The 24,542-nt window shown below is 38.4% G+C and overlaps 2 protein-coding genes across 8 annotated transcripts in view; one reads left to right on the top strand and one right to left on the bottom strand.

Moving 5' to 3' along the window:
• The window catches only part of FSIP1 (fibrous sheath interacting protein 1), a 322,107-nt gene extending 317,383 nt beyond the window's left edge, over positions 1-4,724 (top strand). For 6 of the 7 annotated variants that reach the window (XM_074235081.1, XM_074235082.1, XM_074235083.1 and 3 more), the window contains one exon: positions 780-2,206. In XM_074235081.1, coding sequence (XP_074091182.1) covers positions 780-829 — 50 coding nt within the window. In that variant the 3' untranslated portion in view covers positions 830-2,206. Of the gene's footprint in view, positions 1-779; positions 2,207-3,385 lie in introns of those variants that run through there. The other variant, XM_074235080.1, reaches the window with a different exon arrangement.
• THBS1 (thrombospondin 1) lies at positions 4,319-23,160 on the bottom strand. Its single transcript, XM_074235076.1, has 22 exons — positions 22,875-23,160; positions 22,071-22,167; positions 21,084-21,643; positions 20,311-20,386; positions 19,839-20,035; positions 19,586-19,714; positions 18,494-18,587; positions 16,574-16,747; positions 15,791-15,967; positions 15,308-15,481; positions 14,889-15,016; positions 14,600-14,752; positions 13,708-13,926; positions 13,161-13,268; positions 12,399-12,558; positions 12,140-12,258; positions 9,836-10,070; positions 9,093-9,320; positions 8,655-8,926; positions 7,965-8,062; positions 7,709-7,848; positions 4,319-6,478 (listed from the first exon to the last, which is right to left on the bottom strand). Exons 2-22 carry the CDS (start codon positions 22,135-22,137, stop codon positions 6,471-6,473), a joined length of 3,516 nt encoding a protein of 1,171 aa, XP_074091177.1. The 5' UTR covers positions 22,138-22,167; positions 22,875-23,160; the 3' UTR covers positions 4,319-6,470.
• Positions 23,161-24,542: the final 1,382 nt, after the last annotated feature.

Below are 24,542 nucleotides of genomic sequence, written 5' to 3'. Positions count from 1 at the left end.
CCTTAATTCCAGGTTCCAAAATTTCCCAGGTTCCCTTTCTATCACCCATAGCACTGGGAATCTACATGATTGTTCCTCTTCCAATCCCCACACTGAAACCTAAGTTATAGACTCCTTTGGAGCCACTAAACAACAAATATTTGTCAACCGCTCCTTAAAATGGAAGCTCTTGAAAGTCAGGTGACCTTTTGCTTGCTCTGGTTAGTTCTATAACACTTAGTACATTGTAGTCCTCAGTAAATATTAAATGAAAATGTTACTGGATCATTGAGCTAATTTTGTGAATTCACAAATCTTTAGAGTCATAGAATTTTAGAATTTGAAGTGACCATTTCTTACAGCCCATACTTGAAAAGGAATCTCTGCTACAACATATTTGCAAAGTGGTCTTTCATCCTTTGCTCAAAGAGGGAGGACTCTCCTAGTGGAGGGGAACCTATTGCCTTCTAAGGCAGGCTGTTTCACTTTTAAATAACTCTGTTAGAAATTATTTCCATCTGCTTCCTTCTGTAGAAAGGTGGTGGGAAAATCACTAGGTTGGAAGTCTAGACTTCGGCATCTTCTATAAACTATATCACTTTAAGTCCTTTCCAATCTTTAGACCAAAATTTCTCCATTTGTAAAAAAAAAAAAAGAGGGATCAGACTACATGATTTCTAAGGTTCCTCCTCAGTCTAAAATTGTGGGATTTTTCATATTAACTTTCTTTTTTCCCCTTCTGTATGCTCATGCATATATTTTCCATGGCCTAATAATTCTGATTTTTTCTTCTAATACAGATGAATTAACAATAGAAAACAAGATAGAAGAAGAAGACAGAGACTCCTAAGGAAAACAAGCAGCTTGGATGTTCTTTGGTAAATCTACTTAAAAGGCATTCTTTTTTCTTTTTTCATACATATGAATTGCTAAATCATTGAATTCAGTGAAGCCCTTCCTAAGTGATGAATGTTTTTGTGTCATTTCATCTTTGTGTATGAAACTGATTTATTCACTCTTTTTGACATTCATGGAAATTTTTTCACAGATACCTTTTCTAATTGTCAGTTTTACATATGCCACTGGACTGAAATCAAGGAACAGACATAATTTTTCAGTGACTTTTCCTTTCCTGGAAATGTGGCCATTATTTTGCATTTTTTCATTTCAAGTAGATTTCAACCTCATTGCAGTTGTAAATTTTGCTGATTCTTATTGGGGGTCTGCTTTCCCTTCACCCCCTAAGAAACAGCCCCTATACTATCATATTTACATGGGGGAAAAAAGAGAAAATGTATGATGCATTTTTTAAAGCAAGTTTTCATAGTTACATCAGAGCAATCCTTTTTTCAGATTATCATGTCCTACCTTCTTACCAGGGTTATTTATATTTAATAGGAGTTTGATTGTTGCCACCTTCATTCACAGTCTTTCCTAAAGTTTACAATATTTATCATTCTTTTTCCTCTGATGGAACTTTGAGAAGTGGGGCCAAGTCTACAGGGACAATTCAGAAACTTGAATCACAATAAAATATCTTATGCCAAAACAACATAGACAGAATTGACTTTAAAATAGGGATTCATGCAGTTTTTGATTCAGGAAATAAGCAATCTGTTATGCCATTTTAATGAAATTCTGAGTAATATCCATGAAACATTATTATTTCATGCTGGCAAATGTTCACAAACTGATATTGGATGACATTAGTGATTACTTGTGTCAATTTTATTTGGCTCCATTTTAATGAATTATTCACATAGCTGTTTTTTAAAGAATTTGTTGACAGGCATATTTCCACATACAGACTTTTCTTCCATGGTTTCTGTTCACTGGTTTAAAATGAAAACACCTCATACTAATATAAAGGCTCTACCATGTCAATGTAATTATACTTATGGCAAGAAGTCTTTTTACCAGTGCCAGGGGATATCACTGTCAATGAATTCAGAAGAAATTCAATGAAACATATTATGGTACACTGTTTTGTGTTATCTTAACAGATGACACAATCGTTATTTTTTTTTTCAAAGCATTCATTATCTTTGAAACTTTCTGGTCCAAAATGCCTCTCCCTGGCCACCACTTTTTATGTAATTTATTTTTTCTTCTGTTAGAATGTAAGCTCCTTGAGGGCAGGGGCTCTCTTCTCTTTTGAATATGTATCACCAGCATTGGATACAGTGCTTGGTACATAGTAAGCACTTATTAAATACTTTTTCATTCATTCATCTGTCCATCCATCCATTCAATCTTCATTAATATTTTTCTTTCTTTACTTTCTTCTACTCCAAGTTTCTTTCTACCAGACTTCCATAATTGAGATCTATTTTCAGTAATGATTTCAGAACCAAAAGAAAATAGAAGTATTTCCAGACTGGAGCCACAACATCTGTATAGCTTTAAACACATATAGTCTTGCAAATGAGATTTTGCCCACAAAGAGAAGGAAGAAGTAACACAACATAGCAGATAGAGAGTGGGTCTAAGAACCAGAAAGTTTCAGGCTAAGGTCCTGCCTCTGACACATATTGGCTATGTGATCTTAAGTTAAGTCTCTTAGACTAGAGTTGCCCAGAAGGTATCCTTTGGAAGATGATCAACCCTATCTGAGAATTCCTTTCATTTAAGATAATGGCACTAAAGATATCATGTTGCAGTGCCATTAAAAATGCTAGTATCATTCCCCTTATTTGTGAGCCAAGTATAATTCTTTAGAGGTCCAGAGAAGGTAATTTTGTATTGCACTTAAATGCAAACTATTTTTTTAAAAAATAAAATGTCATCCAACCTCAGGGAAAAAAGGAAAGATGCTCTTTTCCTATGTTAAGATTCTCCTTTGGCCCAAATGTTTGCCCTAGAATAAGAGACCTGGCAATGATGTGTAAAGGAGAATCATTCTTGGTGATGAAATTAGAAGTAGTAGTAAAGGTGAGCTTTTCTATGACTCTTCATTGGATCATAAAAAATGTTGATACCACTTATTATTATAGTCCTATGAAGCTTGGAGTTTATTGCCCACCAATATATCCCTTCCAGAAATAAATATAATAAACTTGTCATATAGAATAGCTAACACCTGTTTCCATTTTTTAACAAGGTCTGTATTTTCATGAAATCTTTCTGATCTCAAAAGCAAAATTTAGCAGTATTTTAAAGAGGAACATGAGGAATGATTAGAGAAAGAGAACGTTTCTCAAGTTCTATGTTCTCTTTTTGCTTCCTGGAAAGTCACAGCATAGTGACTTTACCTGCTTTGCTAGGAAGCCACTGGCACCTAGTCTATCTCCCACTGTGTTTAGACTGAATGGTGTATTGGGCTCAAGGGACTTTTCCTTATAGAATTCCTCAACTGAGATTCTTGGAAAGCATGCCATAACTATTGCATTTGCTATCTCCTTTTCAGCTCTGTCCTGTTGAGATTAAACTGAACTATTGCAGTCAATATTCTGTGTGAGTAGATGTGATCTGCTAAAATATGTGTACTTAAGGTCCTGTTTTTGTTACCCCTTAGCATTTGGATCAGAGTAATTCATTAGGTGCCTTATTTGTTTGTCTCTTGATGTTCTACATGCTCTGGATTTCTTATCTCTATCTGGTTCTTGCCTTCTAAAGCAGGAGTTTTTAGTGAGAACTGTGTGTGTGTGTGTGTGTGTGTGTGTGTGTGTGTGTCTGTGTCTGTGTGTTGGATCCTTTTCACTGTCTGGTAAAGCTTCTAGTCTCCTTACAATGTTTTGAAATAATTGAACAATTAGACATTAGTGCAAATGCAGATGTATTTTTTTTCCTATACAAGAAACTGGATCCCTTGAAATCTACCCATGGACCCAGGTTGAGAAGCCTTGTTTTAAAAGAGTATTCTATTTTCTTTGACTTGACTTTTCAAACTCTACTTAACTCAATTGTTTACAAGCTTTGAGACTCTTTACTCAGCACTCAACCTCTGTATGGACTCAAAGCATTTCTTTGATTTGGATAATTTTGTGACTTGATTTTTTTCTTGTCCTTCCTTCCTTCCTTCCTTCCTTCCTTCCTTCCTTCCTTCCTTCCTTCCTTCCTTCCTTCCTTCCTTCCTTCCTTCCCTTTTGCTTTTTTTTCCTTTCATTATCTATCCTTTTCTCTCTTGATCTCTTTCTGCAACAGTAGATTTGTATATTGATGTCTTGGGTGTCATATTTTTGAAATATTGAAATATTCTTAAGGTTGCAGATTGAATAAGTATATTTTAGAATTAGATGACGTGAGTTCCATAGCAGTCATTAAGTACAGAATATACTAAATATATAAAGTATATATAAAATAAAGGCAATAGAGAACAAATAAAATGAGAATCAATAAGTGTAAATATAAATTTCCATATTGATTTATTGTTGTTCCTTGTATGTAAGAAACTGTACAACTTACACTGTGTTAAACTGTAAAATGGATAAAAATGTGTACAAAAAAACACATTCTTAGAAAAAGAATATATGCAAATAGTACAAATTTGGGGGTAGGGAGTAAAAAGCAAAAAAAAATTCTTCAATTCAGTGTGCAAACATTTTATAAAAATAGAAACACTAACTCTACAGGTAGCATTTCCTGATAAATTATTTAAATAGCATATCTACACAATATGAGATATCTATTCCAATGGCAATGAGAAAAATAATTTATAAAAATAAAGTAATGGTATACAGGATGACAGAAAAACAAAACAACATTAGAAATTGTATTTAACAGTTTGATGCCATTTTCTTACAGGGAATACATTTTTCTGCAAAGTTTCTTTTTTATACTATATACAACATTAAATGTTTTTAGTACTACAGTAGCTTTAAAAGTTTGTTAGACATTAAAACTCTTTCCACTTGATCCGAAGGTTCTTATCTCAGTCACACAACAAATGAGGTAATATTTGTACATAAGTTTCACCTTTGTCATTTTTTTTTCTCTTTTGGAAAAATGAAAGGTAACAGGTATAAATGGTTTTCCCTCTCCCTGATAAGAGACACAAGAGATTGGGATAGACAGTATGTAAAGGCCTCTTGGCATTCTTAGTTATCTGAAAGTCAAACCACTAATCTACAGCCAACCAAACTGTTCAAAGACAAAAACAAAAACAAAAAGACCAGAAAAACCAATCACTCACACTCACTAACTTAAAAGAATATCTCCCCCCACCCCCACTCACTGCTTCTCCTTAAGCCACATTCTTAGGGGACATTTACTCTTTTGTACTTGATAAATCTCAACTATCTGATTCTAGCACTTTCAAAACTAAACCTAAATTCAAGGTAGAACAGAGTTAATAAATAATCTGTATTTACAATCTTACAGTCATGAAGACTCGTAACAATGATTATATGGACAGTCTCTATGCTTCTTCCTTGTATCTTGAATAGTCCTTCAGTCATAGGTCATCGAGGAGAGGTTAAAAAATAAATATGTTACATTTTAAAGGATTTTTAAAAATCTACAGTCCAAGAAAGAGAGTTATAAAAGTTCATGACATTGATTAAAAAAAAGAATAAAGGAATGTCTATTTAGGTTGCTAATAATTTTTGTGCCTTTCTAACCATAAAATATAAGCACAGTTGCCTATTTCTTGAAGGACAACATGTGTGCTCACTGAGATGGTAGGTCTTCCTACTTTTTTGCTACATCTGCAAAAGCTACATCTGGAATAAAACAGATCATCTTTATTTAACCAAGCAAAGGCAGGGAAGCATTGCCTTTTCTGAGTTAATTGTGACTGCCAATTTGGTACACGAAAGGTGATGGTGGTGGGGAGAGCTGAGAATCCAGTGTGCCAATTCTTCCCTCCCTCTCCTTCCATCTAAGTGTCTTTTGGAAAGGATTAACTAACTAATACTGTTGGACAGTATCCAGAAGTCCAGTAATAGTTTTTTCATTCTCCTTAAAAAAAAATTCAGTATACTGAATGTGTAACAGTTCCTCCATGGGTTTTCTCTAGACATATTACATGGATCTACTTGATCTCCCTCCCTCTCCCCCCCAAAAAAGTTATCCCATCCCACCTCATTCATTTTTTAAAAGAGGGTGAGTTAGGAATTTCTTTTTTTTTAATCCCACAGTTATTCTGTCCTCACATGTGTGAAAATGCTTTTGATGTAATTCACAGCTCATCCAGAGATGTCCTCATTACAAAATGCTGTTTCATGGGGCTGCTGATTGCTGTGGCAGCATAATTACCCTGTAATCAACATCTTTCCAACTGAAGCAAGCAGATGCTTTTTCTTGGTCAACTGTAGACTAAAAGTAATTCTTTGTAGCCTTGAAAGATATCCTCTTATTCTATAAAGGCTAAGTGCCAAGTCTGTTTTTAGAGTTGCATTTTCTTGAAGCAAGTCATATTTTAGAATCCACCTTTAGTTAAACAGAAGACAGGAGGGAGGAAAAGGATGATCCCAGGGGTTCTTAAAGTCCATTGTTTGAGAAGGTGCAACACAGCATTTTGAAAGTTCAGTCTATTGAGCAACAGTTGGTGATTAGGAATCTGTAGAAAGAAACATTAAATTCCATTGAGCTCATATAGGCATTAAATTTCATCATCACTCAGTTAATAATCTAGCAAACAAGTTATGATAAAAAGTATAAGTAGAATTCAAGATTATTCATGTTTTTTTGTTTAAATTCATTAGTTGTCAAGATGCTAGTGATTATGATCAAATGGGATCATAGAGCTGGAAAGAATCTTAGAAACTATTTTCTCCAACTCCCCAAGTCCCAGAGAGGTTGAGTGACTTGTTTCAACATCACAAAAGTAGTAAGATTAGGATTTGACTCCTACTAAGGATTTAGTAGGATTTGAAACCTAAGAGTAGATTTTGAATCCAGAGCCTCAAAACAGTGATCCATATCATAAATTTTAGCAGCTGGAGTTTATCGACAGGAGCTATGTAGCATTCTATGTAATCTTTAGCAGCTAAGCTTAAGAAATAGCCTTTTCATATTCTGTTAAATATTATCATCCTTTTGAGCTCATTTGTGAGCTAAGTCAATATCTTACATTCTGATTGTTCTCATTGACTTGAGCTGTTAGTTTGCACAAATGGAAAGAATTTCTAGGAAAATGCTCAAGTGCTTAGCAAATATTGATGGAGCAAAAGAGAAGAGACAGAAGTCTTTGGCAAGTCTGAAGATTAATTTAATTAACACAAATGACCATCTATCCTTCTTTTCATATATGGGAAGATGCCATGAAAGATGAGGTTTAGATTATTTTAAATTGTTAGAAAACCCTGTTAACTATACCCTCATTATGGAAATCTAGGATATTTTGGAAAGTGACTGGAGTCAATACCAAACAGTAGTTATTTTTTTAAAGCCTGTCAAAACTTTAGGGGAAATTTCAGGGGCACTTCATTTAAAATTAATTTATTTACTTGGAAGTTAAGACAACTATTATTACTCTTATTGGATAAGTGCAGGCATTAAGCTTTTGATGTCACTGGTTTATGGAATTCTTGGGTGAACATCATAGTCTTAGGATGATGACAGAAAGAGTTTAGGTGATAAAGTACCAGTCTATATCATAGATGGGATTTGTGGGAATTGAACCCAGCCTGCAGTTCAGTGTTTCTAGGTCAGTTCTTTATCCACTAAGCTAAGAAACCTATTATTTCTTTTTAAAAATAGTTTATATTTTTTTTTTATTGATTCAGATTGTCCTTCCCCCAGTTAGTCTCAGTTGGTGAGATTTGACTATATTTGAATTGATTCTTACCTCTGCATTCATATTTAAGATCGGAGAAGAACACCATTTCTTGAGAGAAGACAAATAATCCTAGTCTCCCACCAGCATAGGTCTTGTCATAGATAGGTCCTGAGTCAGCCATGATTTTCTTTCCTTCATACATCACCACTCTTAAAAAAATAATAATCGTGTTACCTAAATCATTTCAAATGGAAAAATAAATCTTACCCTCCTCTCTTCAAACCAGAATAATATTGATACATGACAAATTGAGCAGTACAATTACCTGATGAAACCAGTTTTGGGTCTGTGGCTAAGACGCCATCTGTAGGCTGTGAAGTCCTTCCAGCCAATATGACGAGGGTCATGCCACAGTGTTCGAACCTGAAGGAAAATATAATGAAATGTTTAGTCAGACATTCTAAAAGAAATGAATTCCTTAAATTAGCTGAGTAGTTCTAAATAAGTGTTTTAAAGAGACTTTTCATTCCTGCAGGCATATCTTAAAATCTGGCCATAAGAACAGAGGTGCTATATCTCTTGTGTTTGGTGGGGGGGGGGGTTGGAGAAGGAATAGAAGTAGTCTTATTCTATGAGGTCCAAAACATTTTTTTGTACTTTAAGGGGAACTTCCTAGATATAAAACGCTTATTGTACATACTATGTCATACTCAAAGCCAGGTACAAAGTTAGTGTGAGTAGCAGCTAGAGATGTTTCTGGGCATGTTGAATTCTAAAACTTCCATGTTAAATAGAACAGTATAGAATGAATAGAGCACCAGCTCTGGAGTCAGGAGGACCTGAGTTCAAATGTGGCCTGAGATACTTGACTTTTATTAACTGTGTTACCCTGAGCACGTCAATTAACCCCAATTGCCTCACAAAAAGAAAAGGAAAAGAAACAAAAGAACAATCTCTCCTGCCTCTGATCTTCCCCATGTGTGTCCTTATGCTATTACCTAGCATTGTAGCTTACCTGTCCAGGGGTATTTCCTGTGTGCCACAGAGCATTCCTCAGGTGTTCCCCTGGTCCTGTAGTTGAGTTAACCACTTTGACAGAGAGACCTGCATAGCCCTGAGCTATGGTGGGAGTGCTGTCCCAGTAGGACTGGGTGAGCTGTTTCCACATCACAACATAGAAGCGGCTGCTGGACTGGTAACCAAACACAAAGCCCGCATAGTCATCATCTCTTTCAGTGTTGATGAAGAAGGTGCCACTGAAGTCTACTGCATTAAATTCATCAAAGCCTGAAAGAAGAGAGATTTCAGGTTGACTGTCAGTCCTCATTTGGGTCTCCATTAGAATTCTCCGATGTTTCTAGAACCCCCTTAAGATCTAAGGAATCACATCCAATTAACAGGTTTTAAATGGTTTTACAACTTCAGGTCCTTGTTTGGAGAAAATTATACTCACCTATAGCAAGACCAGGATCACAGTTCACAGTCTGGACCAGCTCTTTACCCTGGTGACGCACAACCCAGTTTGGATCATTCTGTGATGTTCCCTTAGGGTCCAGAGGAATCATTTGGAATCGTCTGAAATCAGTCTCGCTAATATCATAGTTTTCTGGGCAGATATCATCAATGTCTGGCACATTATCATGATCAAAGTCATCTTTGCAGGCATCCCCCCGTCCATCACCTGAAATCAAAAAGAGAAGATCACATTGATAATTCAGAAACATTAGCATGACCTCTCTCTCTCTAAAAAAATCAAAACCCTTCTCCTTTACTTTATTGCTCCTTAATTTCTTTTTAAATCTTAATAGATTTCTTTTCCTGGGACAATTAAGTAGGAGGTAAAAAAGTTCAATATTGCACCCAAATTTTCAGTAGAAGTGAGAATTTCTTAGTCCTCCTTCTAATAAACTTATCTACCAGTATTATATCACACCTAAGTTACAATGTGAATTTATTTTTTAAAAAAGATACAATGTGAAGACTTTTTAAAAGGGCAAAATATTTCCAGGGCAGATACAATGGAATCCCTTTTATAATCTTGGGGTCAGGGAATATTACAAGTCCCCACCTCATGGGATAATAGTATTTTTCCTATTTGATTACTGTTATATACTTCAGTTGTATTTTTGTTTGTCTTTAGCATGGATACTCATGTCAGGAAAGTACCCCTATGAAACTGTATTTTAGGCCGCTCACCATCAGAATCTTTTTGATCAGGATTGGGCACTAGTCTGCAGTTGTCTTTGTCATCAGGAATACCATCATTGTCATCATCATGGTCACAAGCATCCCCTTTGCCATCTTTATCATGATCAGCTTGATTGGCATTGGGCACATAGGGGCAGTTGTCCAGATTGTTCTGGTGGCCATCTTCATCAATATCCTGGTTGTTGTCACATGTATCACCAATACGGTCAGAGTCAGAGTCCAACTGGAAAAGGAAAGGAGAAAAATGGAACAATCAATGACCCTTCACTCATTCTTTAGACATGCTTGCCAAATATATTGACAAAATATTATGTTACATATTGAAATGTTTCCTGCCTTCAAAGAATCTGCAATCTGTTGTCAATGATTCATTTAACACAAAGGTGAGAATTCCAGTGTTTTAAATGCTGTTGAGATTCCTCCAAAAGAGAATAAAATATTTAGTCTTTTTCTATCTTCAACACAGAAAATTCACTTATGCTAAAGCTTTTTACTTTCAAAATAATTTTTCTTGAACCTACATCTTACTGACATGAAGATTTTAGACTCTAGGAATGTTTAAAAAAAAGTAATTTAGTTTAAAAAAAAGTAATTTAGATCCAAATGAACAAGAATATATGCAATTACTTAAATTTTAGGGGTTCTAAACATATCTGTAACTTTTATTTACATTTTCAAAAGTCGGAGTCCTGAGACTAAATCTTGTCTGGATCCTTTGAGCTTAATCTTGATGTATTTACTGATGTGTGATAGACAATAAATTGTTGTGACATCCTCCATTCTATCTTCTTAAAGTACAGAAAACACATGTAAATGCAATTATGGTAATAGGCTCTGGTATTAATTAGAACTCCAGAGCACTGTAAATAGACCCAAAGGAATTAGGTCCTAAGGGCATTTATACCAAGAATGACAAAAGGAAATCAGAACTTTTGACATGTAGCTTTGACAAATAGTGAGTGAACCTCAAGCATCTATGAATATACCAATGATGAATAAGTAAAAAAAAAAATAACAAAGCAAAGGAGTGGGTAGAATTCCTTTGCTAGCAGTGTTCTTAATGTTTTCTGGGTCAGCACTCCAGAGAAGATGTTGGATGAGGGTTAATTGCTTGTTTTGTCCTTTTTATTTATGGCAATTTGATCATTTGAACTTAGCTCTGACTGACATTTGCTAGTGAGAAAGATATGTTTACCATATTCTAAATTATATATTTCTTTGACTTAAAAGGTTTTTGAAGATGTTTTTATACATGTCTGCCATGTCTCACGTTGAAGAGATTTTCTAGGATAAATTAGACTATTGATGAGTTTCTTGATTCTTAAGATAATATTTAGCAAGTTTTATAAACTTTTGTAAAGTTTTGTTACTTTTTTTGGGAAAGAAGAATCTCAACTAATAAGCCTTAAACAAGTATTTAAAAGTATATAATACTCAATATCTTTTAATTTCAAAGTTTCTTTAGGACCATTCAGATATTCTACTTATATCACTGAAGCTATTAATCCTCCTTTTAAAGGATTGTACAAAGCTTTATTTGCTGTAGAGTTAAAGTAATCCATATTTAGTAGGTGGAATAGAACTTTGCTTCATTTTAATCTAGCAAAAATTAAACCTTCCTATTTTTGTTGAAGCTGTTTTCTCCATTTCTAGTAAGAGAAAAATAATAATCCTTTGAAATCCATATATCATTTTTTACCTTTTAAATTCATCCTTGAGGAAAATCAATGTATGATTATAACCAAAAAAATGAAATGTTCTAAATTTTAAACCTTATTTTAAGACTTGTTCCTGATTGTTTTAACATCAAATTAATGGTTAAAGTGAACAATTTACTTTTCCAATACTGATTACTGTTTTCACTTTGTTTTTAAGACTAAATTCTAGACCCAAATCAGGGCATAACTTTCCTTGATAATTTTATTTCCATACATATTTAATAGTACATTGTTCTAGAGCTACTAATGTCACAAATTTCCTTCTTCATCAAAAAATGAAATATTTGTATTTTTTATGTTAAAAAATGAACAGGAGATCAAATATGCCAGTATTGTTAGGTCCCAGAAAATAAATTAAGTAATGTTGTATAAATAAGATTAAATACACGTCTCCTACATCAGATGGCCTGGAGAGATCTGTATGAACCCAGATCTTCAGTAATATGTTTATCAAAGATTTGCAATCCACAATGAATTATGATTAAGAGGATGTAGAAACTAGTAAGGTGCACTCATGGTATGGTTCAAGGCTTAGCAAGTGGTCATTGGAAGATACATTTTAAAAGACACGTACCTGATCTGGATTATGTTCGAGTGGACAGTTGTCACATTGGTCACCAACACCATCCATATCAGTATCCCTTTGGTCAACGTTATATACATATTGACAGTTGTCTCTCTCATTAAGAATACCTGCAGAAAGGTGTAAGGTAAGATTACCTTAAACAGACTTCAATTCCTAAGACCTTCAATTCCAACTGAATATTACTAGTCAAGACTGATGATAATCAAAGATCAATACATTTCAGGGCTTATCAAGCAGGAGTCCTTACCATCTCCATCAATGTCTGCAGCACAAGCATCTCCTTCTCCATTGCTATCAGTGTCTGCTTGATCTGGATTGTGATTATAGGGACAGTTGTCACAGCGGTCACCAACATCATCTCTATCATAGTCATACTGGGCTGGGTTATAATGGAATGGACAGTTGTCCTAAACAAGAGAGAGAGAAAGAGAGAGAGAGAGAGAGAGAGTCAGAAATGTTAGCTGTTCTGAACTCTCCAATTATATGTAACTGTTAATATACTTCAAAATACAATTGTATACAATTTGTATCATGGTTACTTAATGGGTACTCTAGGTAACAAGCATTATTAATTCCTTGCTATCTATATTAGGCCCTGTGCTAGGGGCTGACTAAATACTTAGAATAAAAAAAAATTCACAGCACAAAAATAAGTCACGAATTATGTATGAAAATGAATTTCCATTTGGAATGGCATTTATAGTGACCATATGGAAGAAAGCTTATAAAAATGTGAGAATGACTTTTAATCAACTCTGACCCAGAGTGTATAGCATCTGGAAATGCTCAGGAGAAAATGATTTGCATTTTAAAAAAAAGTTTTAAAAGTTCATCTGGCTTTCAAATTCTTTAAATCTCCTTCCCTAAATATTTTTCAGCTATGAAATAAACTAATGGTATACTTTCTGATAACTGCCTTTGTCTTTAGTTTTAAGGAACTCTGGACTAATAATCAGCTGGTAAATAGAAAGGATAAAAAGAGAAATGGAAAACATGCTTAGTCCTTTACCCTGTCATCTGGAATCTTATCATTGTCATCATCATTATCACATGCATCACCAATTCCATCTTTATCATAGTCTTCCTGGCCAGAATTAGGAAGATTAGGGCAATTATCCTAATGGAAGAGAAAGAACATTCTTATTAAAACCCAAATTTCCATTCCATTCACCTTTAAACATTGTGACTTAAGTAGCCAAATAGGTTAAAAAGAACACACCAGAGATGCTACCTGTGCATCCAGGCAAGCTTATTCTTGAGGATGTACAGAAGGTACTTGTACTACTGCTCAAGGTTCAATAGTTTTTGCATGTTGTATGAGTCAGCCTCTCCAGTTGGTATTGCCTTGTACCACTTCTGGCAACAATGAACTAAGTATGTAACCCTCAAAGGGATGACTTCCAATGAGTTTTGTCAATACTTTTTAAAGTGATTTTTAAATTCCTTAGATCTTATACAATTCTCATTTTCAAAGTTGACATAGCTCCTTATCACACTTAAAAAAAACTACCACATCAAATTCTTTGCAAAAGAGAATGACAAAAGACCCAACTTACCTTTTTGCAGTGATAAGTTGCATTGGCGACACAGACAAGGTCCTCATTGGGCCAGCCATCTAAATCAGTGTCTTCCCCACAGATGATGCCATTACCAGCATAGCCTGGCTTGCACTCACAGCGGAACATGGGGTCGCTGTAATGTCCCAAGTAATTGCATTTGGCATTCTTATTGCAGTCATGAGTACCATCTGTGCAGGGATTACGTGGCTTGCACACCTGAAAACACAAAGCATCACACAATTAAAGCTACTTTGAGAGAGCTTCCCAGATCCCTCCCAAAGCAGACAAGGATTAAGATTTTTTTTCTAATCCTAAAGTTAGTAAAGGAGACTCTTCATGTGAAATCATTCTGGTTGCCTTCTCACTCAAATTCCTACTGCCAAGAGAATCTTAAATTATTTTCTAAAAATGACCATTTTTTTGAAGCTAGAAGGATCAAGAATTTATCAATCTAAATCTTACTTGTGAATTCTTTCATTTAAATTACTTTCAGATACTGTGAAGTATTTTCCTTTTGTTCTTCAATACTCCTTTCTATCAGATCCCTAATAGGATTTACCACTGCCTCTCCAGAGTAAGTTTATATGGCTAATGAGACCAATGTGCAAGGTATTTTTTTCCCTTTGGGCTTGATATTATAAAACTTTTTTCTTTTACTTGCTTCAGCAAGGAACACAAAAGGTAGCATAGTATCCTGGGAAGATTCCTGGATTGGGACTTGGAGGACCTATCATGTGCTATCTTTGTGACTGCACTGGGGCAAAAATCACTTGACCTTGGGCCTAGAGAGGTCCAGTCAGGAGACTGAACTAGATGACCTCTTTCTAGTTCTAAATCTAGTGTCCTGTGAACTTCTTACCCTATGCCAGGCATATATATGCTACTGTACCTGTTTGTTAGCAGTGGCATGCTCAACACCCCGTCCAAAAGGCTGAGATCCTGTGAAACGTGGTGGACAGGGTAGGCAGTTATAACCTGGATCAGTGTTCTCACACCTATGCACTCCATTATGGTTGAAGCAGGCATCAGGGACCTCTTGGCACTGCAGAAAGAAGGAAAAACAAAGGGTTTTTCTGATGTTGAGATGTCTATATCTTTAACAGGCAATCATGAGCAAATGTATTGCTTATTTGAAGGATAAAATCCAGACATAGTTGTTGCTGAGAACTATTGTTTACCTCATCAACATCTTTGCATTGGATTCCATTTCCAGTGTAGCCAGGGGGACAGGCACCACATGTCCAAGAGCCATCAGGGTAACTGGTACACTTGGCACCGGCAAAGCAAGGATTTGACAGGCATCCATCTGAGCCAAGATGAAAAAAGCCAGTTAAGATTTAGAGCTAAGCTACTGTAGCTGCCGGAAAAGCATGCCAAAAAAATTTATGGAGGAAGATATTTTTGCCTCTCTGCCCACTGATGATGTTCAGAGATTATGTTGTCTAATTACATTTCAGAACCCTGAATGAAGACCCCTGTGAATAAGAAGATTTTAACTACTTCATTTACTGATGGGGGGGGGTGTAATTAAATGGAAACCCATTCTGTGTGGCTGTCTAGTGACTTACAATAAAAGGGTGATCAATGATTCACTTACCAATGGGACAGTCCTGTTTGTTACAGACTTGGCTTCCAGTAGCATCACCCACACAATCCTTCCCTCCAAACTGGGGTTTAGGATTATTACAGAGTCGGCTACGTTTCTGCAGGCCTCCTCCACAGGTGACAGAGCAAATATCCCATGGTGACCAAGGTCCCCAGCCTCCATTGACTGCAGGAAAAGAAGCCACAGTTAATCTGTGGTGAATTCCTTTGAAATCTTGGAATAATGTTTTAGGTTATAATTTTTGCTAGTCTTAAACACATAATGGGTATGTCTGATATGGAACAAAATTTTAAATAATTTTATTGTTGCTGAAGTTAAAAGTAAGAGACTAAATATTTAGGCTTTTGTTTCTATTTTTTAAAGGCTGTATCTTTTGATCAGTCATCCACTTAATGGTCAACATGACATGCCAGAATCTATTTAGGTCACAGCTGTTGGTCCAGGGCTCTACTTTTCATTAAAGTCTACACTTACTTGGGCAGGCATCTTTCTGACAGGCCTTGGTTTCTCTTGCTTCTCCTTCACATGGCTTTCCATTCATCTGGGGGCTAGGAGAGTTGCAGAGTCGAATCCTGGTGATCTCACCACTACCACAGGTCACAGAGCAAGATGACCATGGAGACCAGTGGCTCCATCCTCCATCCTGTTTGACTAAAGTAAATTGTTGCTTGTTACTGACAGTATCAATTTGGAACCCTTGTAGAATGACAAAGACTCAGATCCCTTTCCTAGTGTCACCAGTAACCTCCCTAGAATACAATAGCAATTTTATGTTTGACACTGAAATCAACCATGGCTACCGATTATGATGATGATGATAACAATAATAATAACAGGATGATAACAGTAATAATGACTAGCATTTATATTCCAATATAGGATTTTCAAAGTTTTCTTTACATGTTATTTCATATGATCCTCATAACAAACTTGTAAAGTGGATGCTAATATGCCCACTTTACAAATTAGGAAACTGGTATGGATAGGGATAAACTGACCTTCCCACATTGCATAGTTTTAGATAAATCTATGAGGCAGGATTAGAATTTAGGTCTTTCTGATTCCAAATTCAATATTCTATCCACTATACTAAATGGACTTAAGGACAAATGCTATTTTACATTGTATTATCCCAGAAGACAAGAGGAGACACATGTCTTTTTTGAGGATATTATAAAATTAGTATATTGTGCATAGTAAACACTACTTAGTGATAAAGGTCAATTCACCACACTCTCAAACCAAGAAGATGCTTACATCTCTTGTCGCACTCTTGAATATGGCAAGTACGTGTCTGTACTGAGGAGCCTTCACATCGGTTGTTGAGGCTATCACAAGAACGGCCCCTCTGCTGAATTCCATTTCCACAGGTTACTGAACAGGATGTCCACTCAGACCATGGAGACCAACCATCATCTGCAGAATCGCTGGCTGTAAGGAGAATAGAAAGCCATTGAGTACATGAATATAAAATAAAGCCATTCCTGTTTTGACTCCAATGCCTAGACTTTTCCTCCATCCCTAAAGAGAGTAGCTGAACTTTATTTCCTTGGTTAACAGTTAAGAGAGTATGTTAGGCCACTACTGGGATCCTTTAGAGGTTCCCCTTCATGGATATTTCCCAAGCATTCCCCCGTCTCTCTGTTTTCAGATTCACTGCCACCACCTTTCTCCCCTTAACTTTTTAACTGAGTTTAATTTCAACAGTTGAAGTTGTTTGGATGAGAACTTCTAGTCCCTTGGGTCCCAAGAATCAGAGGGCAGCTAGTCTGAGTCACTTCTTGTATTTAGAGGAGTCACAGGCAGTGTATCCCACAGATCATTTTGAAAGTAACTTGGCTTCTATTGGCTCTAATTCCAACTAGGTCATGAGGTTAATCAGTGTGTTGATCCTCCCCTTCCCCCCCCCCCCCCCAACTTCGTGGGTTCTCCCTCCACAGGCTTTCACAAGAGGAAAATGTTTGTTTTCCATCTGTGCACCATGACTACAATCAACTCTTTAACTGTCACGAGCTTTAGAACTTGTTTTCATTTTTATGTCTTATCAGTTGGAAATTACTCCTGGCAATCCTTAATTCAGGTTTGGTGCTGAGTCACTGATTCACTCTGCTCCCTTTAAGCTAATATAAGCAGTGACAAAATGAAAGGAAAGACTACCTTGATATACAAATAATCACGATTGCTAAAAAGAATCTCCTAATATGGGACTGATCATTCAGAGTTGGTACCAGGAATTATTTTGTGTTAGAATAATAGTTTCATATTAAATAAGACAAGAATAATTGTTTTCTATTTGTTTTCCTCTTCTTGGGCCAAATGCAAAAAGAAAAGTGATGAATCATTGAAATGATTTTTATTGATTCCATTCAATGTTGGCCTTGAAAAGTGATTCATTTGTACTGGCAGCAAGTGTCAGGAACAGGAGTTTCAACTTGCTTTTTTAAGTGACATGAATCCCTAGATGCTATTTATTTGTTCAGACAGATTTTCCACCTCTACTGTTCTAAGAATTTCCCAGCTGTGATGGCTAATATCAGGAAGCTAGGTGGCATAATAGGGTGCTGGCCCTGAAGTCAGGAAGACTTGAGTTTGAATCTTGTTGCAAGTACTTATTAGCTTTGTGACTTCTAAGCAAGTCACTTAAACTCATTGACCCTATTTGCTCATAAAATGGAGTTAATAAGATCATCTTCAGAGTTTGTAAGCACACCATAGTGTACTACATAAAAATTTGTATAAACACAAAGTGCTTTTAGAGCTAAAAATATTATACAAAATTGTAATTAAATTACTCGACTGCAAGTAGTTTCAATTCTAGTACCATCACCACAAACCCATCATTTTCTTTAGTGGGCATGTCTCCCCAATACTGAGGGCAAACTATCTCAGAAGAGACTGATTACAGTTGATAATGCTCTCTTATTCATCCCCATCTGGGCAATATTTACAGCACAAATTTCAGACATAGCTGTGACCAAATGTCTTGCATGGCAATGAAAGCAAGTTGTCAGCTAATCAGCTATTGCTTCATGAAATGGAACCCTGGACAGAGAAACATGGGGCCTATATATGATTGAAAAGGGGGCTGCACTGCCTTATGCACAGTCTGATGTCTAATAAGTGTGTATGGCTGGCCCTACTCACTAACAGAAGAGTTATGCCATTTGAAGAACTCACGCCAACATCGTGGGCAGCATTCTCCATCAGGAATTGTAGCATTGGAACAGGGAATAAGGGGACAGGACACTTTTTTGCATGTGGTCACTGAGTTCTGCAGAGAGAGAAAGGGAGCAAAGGATTACTAAACATATTGCAACCAGAAATCCGCATGCTCTGATATTTCCAGTTCTGAGTTGAATTTGGTTAGGACTGTAAACTTTTAAATGGACTATGTCCCATAGAGAAGTTGGCTCCTTGCTAGATTAGCAGCTGTCACAATAGCAAGGGCAGTCCCAATAAGTTATCACTCAGCTCTCTAGAGTTTGCTCTTAATTGCCTGTTGGCCAAGGGTGGAAGTATTATGGCATACAGAAGTTATCCAAGGGGAACCACCAAATACCATGAGTCATATTCTACTGTTATGTTGCAAACAGAGCTCAGTGGAAACTTTTTAAGAAAATAAAGGATTGATAAGTACCTTTTTTTTTGGTCATCTGTTGATCTGACTCAGAATTGATTACACAGGAAGAGAATGGGAATTCAATGGACTTGAGTCCCAAATTCAGGGATCCACAGTCATACTTTAGAAGAAACTTTGATCCCAGAGCCAGAAAACCCCAAACATTCACTCATCATATACTTGAAAGTGAGGGTGAAACCCATACTCTGGGAAGTGTATTTCAACTAGTCAGGTAAACAGCTCTACCCTGATAGAATGCCAACTGAGTGATTTGAGCAACAATCAGGGCTCTATTAAAAGAACCACAGTGTCATACCTGAATACAAATCAGGACTTTTAAAAAAAAGAGAGAGAGGAATGTTCTAACAGGGTTCCATTTACTTGACATTCAACACTTAGCCTTTGATTTCTAAACTAAAGAGGCCAAACTATCCAGCTGTCTCAGTAGATTTGTACTCTCAAATCCTCAGCCTAAAGTATAATTAAGAGAAGTTTTTCAGTGTTTAAAGAAAATGTGCATGGATGCCATAATTAAAATTTCAAGCCACTTTGAGAATCAGGCTACTGAAAATTAGGAAAGAACCTGTAAGGATACTTCCACAAGGATAAATAAAATACTAATTATTTAGAAATCATGAAAATATCTGTACCTGGCAATGGCATTCAGTGCAACTATCAATGGTCCACATATCATTATTATTATATTTCATTCCATTGTAACTGCATCCAGGGTACCAAGCCTTCTTCACTACCTTTGCCAGTAGTTCATTTTCTTCAGTCTAAGAGGGATTGAAAAATGAACAGACATTATTATTATCTAGCTATACTTTTGGCATTTTAGTTCCATTCAATAGGGATGGGGTTCATGGAAATGGCTCCTTCAGAATGATTGCTGTCACTTACCACCTTGCGGACACTGTCTTGCAATGTGGTCACTATGGTTCGGAGTCCCTTAAGCTCCAGGAACATGCTGGCCAACTCATCACAGGAGAAGCCACAGATTGCCTGCAAGTCCTTGGTCTTGTGGCCAATGTAATTAGTTCGAATGGCAGGGCTGGAACCATTTACGGGGTTGTCCAGTGTGATAATTTGATTGGTGGCTACGAAGAAATAAACAAAAGAGAAGAGATTATACGGCATCCTCAAATGACCCTGCATGTCAGACCCTAGAGGTCCAACTTATCAAAATGCCATCTTGTGAGGGTGAATGTTAGAGAAATGTGGCATGGGCTGCTTATGTACAGCACCCATTCCAAACATGTCTTACCTGTTTTAATTGATTTTTGTTGTTTTTTATTTTTAATATTTTTGGTCTCTTCCCTTCCTAACACCCCCCCTCCTCCCCCAGGCCCAGTGCAAAAATGAGTAAACTTACAACTTGAACAGCCTTTGTTCCTTAGGATGTCATCTGGTGTAGTTCCGAAGACAAACCTCACATTTTGCAGCACCCCCTGGTGGCAGAGACAGAATGATAATTACACAATGCAAGCAAATCCATAAAATTCATAAAAAAACTGTTGCAAATTAAATCATCTTATCAACAAAATAGTTATTTTCAACATTAAAATGCTGGATAAATTGTCAAAATAAATCCAACATCTCAACAGTGTCCTCTGCCAACATTTCAACAGCTGCCAAGTCTTTAGGCTCTTTCAAAGAATTGAGACCATTTAAGCATTCAGGAATTATACACTGATAGTTCATATTTGTTATGAAGCAAGGCAGGTACTGGTACAGGCCAAGGTGTTTTCCAAAAGGTTAAGCATTAGAGCAGTGGAGCCAAATCTGCTTAGAATTTAAGAGGGAAGAAGGAGTCACATAAAACCACTCCTCTTAACTCAACATTGTATCTGAACTTGAGGATTGCTTTATTAGAGGGGGGAAGGGGGCCAATCTGTTGTTACAAATGTCCCACTTAAAAATGTGTCAGATTTACTTGTAAGAGGCCTCTTTTGATGTCAATGGGGAGAAACACAAAGAGATTCAAGTGACTGAGCACACAAAATAGATAACTGCATAAGAATACCATTTAACAAAATCATTTCCTAGCTGGCAATTTGGCAACATAATGTCTCCTTCACCCACTTATTTTACAGTTAGCTGACACTATTCAGAGATTCTCTTTGAATCAGGGGGAAAAATTCTCACCTGAAAGTTATCATTGACATCTCCCTTAGCTACACGGAGTCTGGCACTGCCAGCCAGGTCCCTGGTGAAGATACTTTCGATGGGGGCATCCAATTCAGCATTCTCCATCTTTTCACAGCCTACATACAACTGAGCCCGGTCCTCTTGAACAAACAGGATGATACTCTTCCATTGGCCCGTGGCCAAGAGAGCTTCTTCCACTGATATTACTTGTTGCTTCCCCTGCACCGACAAGCTCAGGTCCAGAGTGCCTGCTTTGCCATTGGAAACTAGACTGAAGATATGGCCAGAGTGATCCTTATACTCCACAGTTAGCAGGGTGCCCCGAGTCTTTTTCATCTGCCTCAGGGAGGCCAGGAAGATAAAGCCCCTTTCTGCTCGGATTGCATCCACCAGGTCTTGGAACTTGTCGTCAGGCATGGGGGGGATCCGATTGGCATCCTCGATTCGGTAAGCAGGGCTAGAGGGATCAGGACCTTTCACCAGCCGGCGCCCAGAGCCCTTGTTGGCAGGACCAGGGAGATCAAAGAGGTCAAACACACTGTTGTCACTCCCAGACTCTATGGGATAGGAGCAAAGTACGCAGTGAGTGGTAAGTAGGGTGTGATAGATTTAAGAATGCCAAGCTAATAGGTGCTCTGCTTAAGGAGTAGCCTTAGTGAATTAAACAGTAAAAGACACCGGATGAAATCTTGTCAGGAGAGTACGAAAGCATCTCAGAACACCAGGGCTTCCACTCGAGAGAAAACTTGAACACTTAGTCTTGAGAAGGGTTGAGTAGACCTCTGCTGGTTGGCTGTGTTTAATCTGGATATTCAGTATTCAGAGTTCTCTTTCTTCCCTCCCTCCCAACACCTGCATTTTCTTTTTTCAATCTTTTTTTTTTTTTTCCAGGCAGACCTAGAGTACCTAGGAGCCCTCCAGAATTTGACCCCTCCCAGTTTCTCCATCTTCCCCTCCCCGCTGCCTGCTGTGGCACAAGCTCACCTGAGATTCTGTTGGTGTCACATACTTCCAGCATCAGTAAGAGGACGAGCCCCCAGGCCAGCCCCATGATGGAGCTGTTGTGGCTAGTATCCAAAGCCTGGGAGAGAGAGAGAGAGAGAGAGAGAGAGAGAGAGAGAGAGAGAGAGAGAGAGAGAGAAAGTCAGTGTCGGACAGCGAAGCTGAAGACTTTCCAGAGGAAAGGGATAAAAGAGAAGGGGAAATAGCTAAGGTCTTTGGTGTGGGGCTGTGGTTGTGGGATATACAGATTTCCCTGGGCTCCCAGAGTTTAGTTGAAGGAGAAGCCCTCGGCAGTTTAATTCAGAAGAAAAGTGGAAACACTTAAACCCTGGGAACTATTTCTGGAAAAACTTGGGGTTGATGGATTCTTAAGAGAGGGAGACACAGAGAGGGAGACCACTTTGAGAGGGAAGTCGTAACTTTTTCTTGCATGATTGTCAAACCACTGAAGAGACCCCACTTTAGAGTATGTTTTGAAGGTCAGTGCAAATTGAGACTTCCTTATGAAGTTGAGATTCTGAGTTCCACTGTCTCCTGAGGTTACCTTTCTCAGAGGTGTGTGGGATGGGATAAGGGGAATGAACTGAAAGATCTTGGGGGCAGTTCCTGAAGAATGAGAAGAGTTCTCAAAGGTTTTTTTTTTCCTTTTTCCAAAGTGGTGGGAGTGCACCGGTACATCAAAAGTACTGATGAAATGATAAAGTTTGGTGAGAAATCTTGAAAAGAGAAACAGAACTGGGTGCCCGTGGTCCCAATAACGGTGGAAGGAGGCGGCTGGGATCTTACCTATGTGGGTTAGAGGCTCCTCCGCTCCAAGGATGAGGCGCACAGTCCCTCGGGTTATCTTGCCAGCGCAGTTGGTGCGCCTAAGTCCTGGGAAGTAAGAACAGGTACGTGCTGGAGGAGATCCTCGGGCAGTCCAAAGAAAGCGCCGGGAGTCAGAGGGGCTGAGGGTCGCCAGGAGACCGGCTGCGAAGATGAGGGGTCGGGACAAGGGAGAGCTTGGCAGAGACCCTTTCTGCTACTTAGCTCCCCCGGTCGGGTGCAGTGGCTGAAGAAGTGGCTGAGAGCAGCTCCTTTAAAGGGTCGCGCACATTCCTGGGGACTCCCGGGAGCCAATCGGAGGAGGCCGGGCAGGAAGCGGGCGGGGGAGAGCCAGACTGGGCTGGCCCCCACTCCTCCCCGCCCCCCCCCCCTTCCCTCCCTTCTGCTCCCGGGGCTCCCGCGCCGGGGGCGGGCAGGCTCACAACTTTCCAACTAGAAAGTGAAGTCGGTGGTGTCTGGGGAGGAGGGAACAACACTAATTTCTCTGGAGAGCACTTAGCTCGTCTGCTCTGGGTTCTCAGTTCCCCTTGGCTCACAGTTAATTACATACGGAATCTCCAATTCAAATCGATTCAATTCTGCAAACATTTAATACGTTCCTCAAGTATACAAGGCATGCATTCTAACTTCCCCCATAGGCGCAAGGGGATCTCCCTCTTTGGACACCTTGACCCTCTCACTAGGTGCTGCTGACTTTGTATCAGCGCTGAAATCAAAAGGGACTGGAATGGAGGGAATGATAGATTCAGACTTGGAAGGGACATTGAAACTTTTGGAAAATCATTCAGTTCAAGTTCCCTCTTGACCCCCAAATAAAGACAGCTACAAAGAGGTGAGGTCGCTTGTCCAGGGTCACAGACGTAGACAATGGCTCAGTTTCCTCCGAACCGAGGACAATTGGAGATTATGCTAGTGGCTGGCCTGGGCTAGTTGGGAAAGAACAGATAACGGGACTCTCTGGACTGGTTCTGAGTTTCCAAGCTGTTTTCAATCCCAGTATTGTGTTTTTCCGCCTGGCTGCTCCTCTCTCCTCCTAGCACCAACACCTCTCGCTGGTGCTTTAAAGGTGTTTAGGGGCGCACCGCGCGGAGGATCTTCCCCTGGAGTGCATGGCCCGCTCTTCCCTGCTAGTCCGGAAAGCCGTCCCCCCCCCCCACTATCCCCTAAAGCTGGGCTGTGCGGTCTTGACTTTGAGCACCCCCTCCCCACCCCCCCTTTAGCTTGAGGCAGCCCTTCGATCAGTTTCCACTTGGGGGCGGTAAGTGCACTCTTTTTCGCGAGCTGCTGGAGGACTTTTTTTAGCCAGGAATCCAGACTCAAACTTTTACTTTCCTCTCCTCCCCCTTCTCGCCCCCCCCCCCCATTCTACCTACCCCCGCCTCTGGTAACCAAAATGAAGCTGAATCTTGGAAAAACAGTATCTTTTGCCTACTCGTGATTTTAAAACGTGACGCCTGGGTGGATAGTTTGCAAAGCCACCTGGCTTTGAGAGTTTAGCCCAGATACACTAGGTGATAGCTTGCCCTTTTCTTCCTGCTCTCTCTCTCTTTCCTTTTCCCTCTTAAACATTCCTTTCATTCTTGGGCTCCCGTAAACGGAGGTGCGCTATGACATTTTTGTGGGGCCTCA

The sequence above is a fragment of the Macrotis lagotis genome, chromosome 4, assembly GCF_037893015.1.
Source record: "Macrotis lagotis isolate mMagLag1 chromosome 4, bilby.v1.9.chrom.fasta, whole genome shotgun sequence".
Classification (NCBI taxonomy): Eukaryota; Metazoa; Chordata; class Mammalia; order Peramelemorphia; family Peramelidae; genus Macrotis; species Macrotis lagotis.
The sequence above is the reverse complement of the archived record's forward strand: the minus strand, read 5'-3'. Positions and strand labels throughout refer to the sequence as shown.